Source organism: Cyprinodon variegatus, unplaced genomic scaffold (genome assembly GCF_000732505.1).
Source record: "Cyprinodon variegatus isolate N-32 unplaced genomic scaffold, C_variegatus-1.0 Scaffold88, whole genome shotgun sequence".
In the NCBI taxonomy this organism is placed as follows: Eukaryota; Metazoa; Chordata; class Actinopteri; order Cyprinodontiformes; family Cyprinodontidae; genus Cyprinodon; species Cyprinodon variegatus.
In genome coordinates, this window is record NW_015150541.1 from 23,406 (window position 1) to 29,011 (window position 5,606).

A 5,606-nucleotide genomic window follows, 5' to 3' on the forward strand; every position below is an offset into this window, starting at 1 on the left:
AAGTTTTCATTACTTTCATATGCTATATAATTACAACTAGACTTCATGTTTGCCATATGCACTGGTGGTTTATGGGGCTTTAGAAAACAAAAACTCTGTCTTGTTTTGCTTAATCCTGTTCACTTAACCAGATGATCTTAAATTTTTGTCTCAAATTTCTCCTCCTTGAACCACAAGTTTAACATGGTGAAGGGGTTTAAGTGCTCAAACAATCCCAGAGGCTATGTTCTTAGGGGCTTAAATGCCTCTGCGGCTCTTGAATGTCACACCGGGAGGGGAAAGGAGCCAGAGCTTATGTTGAAGGATAAGTGATAGTGGATAGAAATTATACTAGTTACCTCCATGCGCAGCCTTGGGCTTGGAAACCCAGCTCAATAGGTGACTTAAAGCTATTTCCATATGGTGAGGACCATGGGGAAAGCAGTGGTCTGGCTATGCGCTTGTTTGTCTCTACTTTGCTCCACCATCTTCTTTTGGGAATCACCTTGGAGATGAGAGGGTTGCATCCCTCTGTTAAAAGGTTTTTCATTTCTAATATCTGGTTAATTAAGACTAGCATAAGGAGGCCGCAGTGCAGTGAGAGTAGCTTGCTTGGAGGTGAGGACATCAGTGTAAAGATATAAATATATGTTAAAATGGCCTTTTTTTTGGGTGCGTTTCTACTCTTAAAAATAACCCAGGCACTCCCCCCATAACTACACCATCTGTTACAGTGTTTAATTGAAGTACCTTTAGTAATTTATACGAGGAACACATGGCAAAGAAACACCCCAATAAATAAGTTTTCTTTTTTTTTTTTTTTTTACAGGATGAGAATGACTTCATCATATCAGGAGGCTTTAATCTCAGAAGGTGTTGAAATCCATCGTGGACCTCCTTCTATCTACCAGCTGATACCAAAGAAAGAGATGATTGGAACTTTGACCAGAGTGACGGTTGGTGAGAAAGATGAGAACAAGATCAATAAAACCATCTTACTTGTTGGTGAAACAGGAGCAGGAAAGTCCACCTTGATCAACGCTCTGTTCAACTATGCTGTGGGAGTGAAGTTTGAGGATGAAGTTTGGTTTCAGATCGTAGAAAAGGAGGAGGAAAGAAGTCAATCACAAAGTCAGACATCAGATGTAATCGTCTATCAGATTTTTGGTTTTGAAGGCCAAAGTCTGCCGTTCTCTCTCACCATCATCGATACTCCTGGATTTGGAAGCACCAGAGGATTTAAAGAAGATATCTCTGTCAGCCGAAGATTGTTTGACTTGTTCAGATCAGAAGATGGAGTTCATGAGATCAATGCAGTGGGTCTGGTGATGAAGGCCAGTGATAATCGACTGAGTGATCGACTGATGTACATCTTCAATTCAGTGATGTCTTTGTTTGGAAAAGACCTGGAGAATAAAATTTTGGTGCTCATCACTCATTCTGATGGAAAATTAGCACCACAAAATGTCTTTTCAGCTCTGAAAGATGCAGAAATTAAATGTTCCAGAGATGAGATGAATCAGCCTGCTCTCTTCATGTTTAATAATCAACAGTTCGAACAGATAAACAGAACAGAGAAAGATCTGAATGGTTCAAAATACTCCTGGGACTTTACTAATGAAGAAATGGGTCGTTTCAGAGACACTCTGAAAAAAACCAAACCTCAACCTCTGAAAACAACCATAGAGGTTCTGAATGAACGGATCAGACTGGAGGCCTGCATCCAGAACTTACAGGAGAGAATCAAGATGGCTGAACTAAAGCAGAACGAAATCAAACAGATCAAATCAGAGTATAATAAACATGAAGAAGAGATGAAGGAGAACCAGAACTTTACTATGGAAGTCGATGAGGTCTACAAAGAAGAAGAACCAATCAATGGAGGAATGTGGGGTTTGGTGTTTTATGAAGGAGCCGTCACCTGTTCTGTCTGTGAGGAGAACTGTCATCCAGGATGCACGATGGCCTGGAAACCAGAACACTGCAAGGTCATGAAGAGGGGATACTGCACAGTTTGTACCAACAAGTGTCCCGCATCAGACCATAAGAAAGAAAACTGGAGATATGTGATAAAGACCAGGAAAGTTGAGAAGACTCTGGATGATGTGAAGGAGAAATATGACAAGAATAAAGCTGAATTTGAGACCAGGTCAAGTCTTTTGGAAAACCTGGAGACGGAAACCAGCAATCTAAAAACAGAGCAGTCATCACTGCTGGATGAGGCCTACAATAATGTTATCAAACTGGATCAGATCGCCCTGAATGTTAACTCAGGTTACACTTTTAAACACCTGGACTACCTAATTGAGAAGATGAATGAAAGGGGAGAAAAAGAGAAGGTCCAAGTACTAAAGGAGCTGAAGATCAGAATGGAGAAAGAAACGGAGGGTCAAACCCACAGTAAGGGATTTATGAAAATGTTTATTCAAGGTCTTTAAGTCTAAGGAATAGGTTATTTCATTTTCTTCATTGGAGCTAACATGATGTATGTATCTTTCAGTCAGCACTCAGAGACAATATGAAAAAATAACGTGTTGTAAATATTCAAAACTTTGATTAACAAAGTAGATATGAAATCATATGTAGAATATAGACTTTGAAATGTTTGATTAGCATTTTATTGTAAACAAAGGTTAAGATGTTAACAGTTTCAAACTTCTTCTTTATATTCCTGTTTCTATGTTCTAATTTCTTCATACTAAACTAGAACACAGTGTAGGAGCTGTTTCACCATTTTGAGTTAAATCTTAGAATTTAGATTATTTAGTTTGATTTGTTATTTAGAATAAGATTTGTTTAGGAATTCACTTAATTAGTTCATTTTATCTTGGGATGTGGGTGTTTCACAGTATAAATAGGTAGGTATTTAGTAGCTCATTATGCACGTGGGTGGTCAAATGGTTTTTTATCAGTTTTATCAATATACAGTCACAGTTCTCAGTCAGTCAATCAAAGAAAGGGTGCAGGAATCAGAGTGAGACCAAACGATGAATCCCGTGAAGCCTGTAACCTGGTTTTCTGTACGGAGAATAAAGCAAGCAAAGAACTGGATTTTGACCCTTTTTTGATCTCTGTTTGGACTGCGTAAGCCAGAATCCACGGTGCATCGGGTGACTATTTGAGTTAAACTCACCTTTTGGTTTGATCACCTTTAAGTCTTAAGTTTTTTCTAATGTTTAAATGTATTTAAGTAATTCACTAGATACAAGTTTTCTGGCTCTAATCTGCTCTGCAAAAATGTATATTGTTTAGAGTGTTATTAGTTGAGTTTTCAGTCTTATTTTCATTCGTTTTTCTTAATCATTTTGTGTTTTCTATAAATATATTTTTGAATCTCTCCAATTTATCTTTATTTATTTGTGTTGCACCCGCATATACAGCCCTTTAAATTGTCTTGCCACTGAAATTCAGTTTATAAATAAACCTGTCTTGCCTTATTACCTAAGATACACACCCGAATCAACAAACACTCAGAGACCCTTTGTGGTAATATTCTACTTGCTGTAACGATCTTGGTTCTGTTGTTTTTCCCCAAGTTTTCAGTTTCTGTCAGGATTTGGTTTTAAGGTTTTTGTGAGGACCCAAAAGCAGAAGCTGAGAGGCAGGGGGTGAGATCTTTGAAGGTTTAATTAAGGATGACAGGAAGCTGAACAGTAATCCAAAAATCCAACTTAAAAATGTAAATCAAAACAGGAATCCAAAAAAACCAACATAAGAAATGAACACTAACCAGGACCATGGAGAAATAAGGGGAAACAGTCATGAGGAGCCAGGGTAGGATGAAATAAGACGAGGAACAAGCAATGAGGGACTGCAGAGGTAGTGTATTTATGGCTGACTGAACAAAGGCAGGATTAATGAGCTGATAAGGAGCAGGTGTGACTAGAGCTGATGAGGAAGCCAAGGGAAAAGAAAACCCAAGGGGGCAACAGAGGACAGACAAAGAAAAACCTAAGAAACTTAAATGAATTCAGACACACCAGTAAAGCTAGAAAACAATGAAAAACCTGGATGAACTTAAAACTGAAAACTTAGAGAAAAACAACATAACCAAGATCGTTACACTTGCATAATGTTTCCTGCTCACATACCAGGTATTAGATTGTCGTACTTACTATACTTCATCTATTGTACATGGCATGAAAAAGATAAATATGTTTCATTCTTATGACTCTCCTTGTGCAGAAGGGGTAGTAGTGTACAACTTTATCTGTAGTCAAAATGAATTAAAAGATGTTTGGATTTCATTTGAATATATTTATTTAGACCTTGTACAGATATTAAAACTAAGAATGAGGAGAGGTGCAACAAGTCTTTTTTCTCTTTATCATAATTTGAATAGAAAAAACAAAAAACCCCTTCCTCACCCACCATGGACAGTCTCTCTTTTTCCTCCTAGCTTGGGTCTCTACTAGAGGCCTGGGAGCTTGATGGTTCTGCGCAATACCTTTTCTCTTTCTTGAACTGCACTTTTCTGGACTAAGATGCCTGATGAGTGAAAATGCACACTCATTTGACAACACAAAATGTTCTTTATAATAACTACCATTATAAAAGCATCTATACTGTATTCTATCAGATTGAAATTGATGCGGAGATTTCAAATTGATTGTTTTCATGATGAGTCTAATACATTTTGCCCACATGCAGAAACACTCACAGAGAGATGGTCAAAGTTAGAAAGTTTATTTTCTTTATCTGAAAACAAAGAGACAGACACCGGGTTATCTCAGGTTTGGGGGTTCTGCAGCCAGGAATCCAGGTGTGACTGCACAAAGAAAAGAGAAATTAGATGGGTTCTAAGTTGGTGGGGGAAAAATGCAGATGACTGACGCTCTGTTCTTACTTGAAACTCACTGCTTGAGTTGCAGGGTGGTCTGAGGTTCCAGTTTGAGGAGGCCTTGGCTGGTTGAAGGTGGAAGGGTCGATGGAGGGCGGACAGGTTAGTTTATGGTTGCACAGAGGAGCAGCTGAGCAGACTTTCAACTGGAAATCTTGAAGTGGTTGGAGTTCAGAAGAAGTGAGTTGTGGAACTCTCAGCATCTCGAGAGGTTTTCTTCCAGGGCTTGAAGGACTTGAAAAATCCCAGAGGATCTGTAGGTTTCCTGCTGAAGATTCACAAGACAAAAGGGGTAAGAGCATGAATTAACTCAAAAAAGTTCAAAGATTGACTCAGCAAAAGCTCAGGGGGGCTAGAGTACCCAAAACAGGCAAACACTCTTGCGAAGAGGTGATGACAGTCAGCTGCTCATTACTCCTCTGAGGTGGTGAGAGATTCTTTGCAGGTGTAAATGACTACTAAATTATACAATTCTCCTTCTTGTTCACTAGCCCAGCAGTGACACCTAGTGGTTAATTTATGCTTTAATTTGAAGAACGGTAGATTTTCTTCTTTGTGTTTTTTGTGATATGCTGCACTTCCTGTTCTTGCTAAGCATGTTCAGACAGCGTTAGATCCAGAAGAAAACTGTTAAAATAGCACCCTTGCAAAGCAGAATGAGGTATAGATATGTAAAATTGTAATTTGGGATAAATGTTATTCATTTATTTTTGAAGCAGTAGAAAATCATTAGTTTATTTGTTTAAAACGCAAAACTTTATGCTGACGAGTTAAAGCTGAAGTCTGT

General features: G+C 38.4%; 1 protein-coding gene across 1 annotated transcript; it reads left to right on the top strand.

The window, feature by feature from the left end:
* The first annotated feature begins 815 nt into the window (after positions 1–815).
* Positions 816–2,417, top strand: LOC107083945. Its single transcript, XM_015373548.1, has one exon. The coding sequence runs from the start codon at positions 816–818 to the stop codon at positions 2,415–2,417; it is 1,602 nt and encodes a 533-aa protein (XP_015229034.1).
* The last annotated feature ends 3,189 nt before the right edge of the window (positions 2,418–5,606 follow it).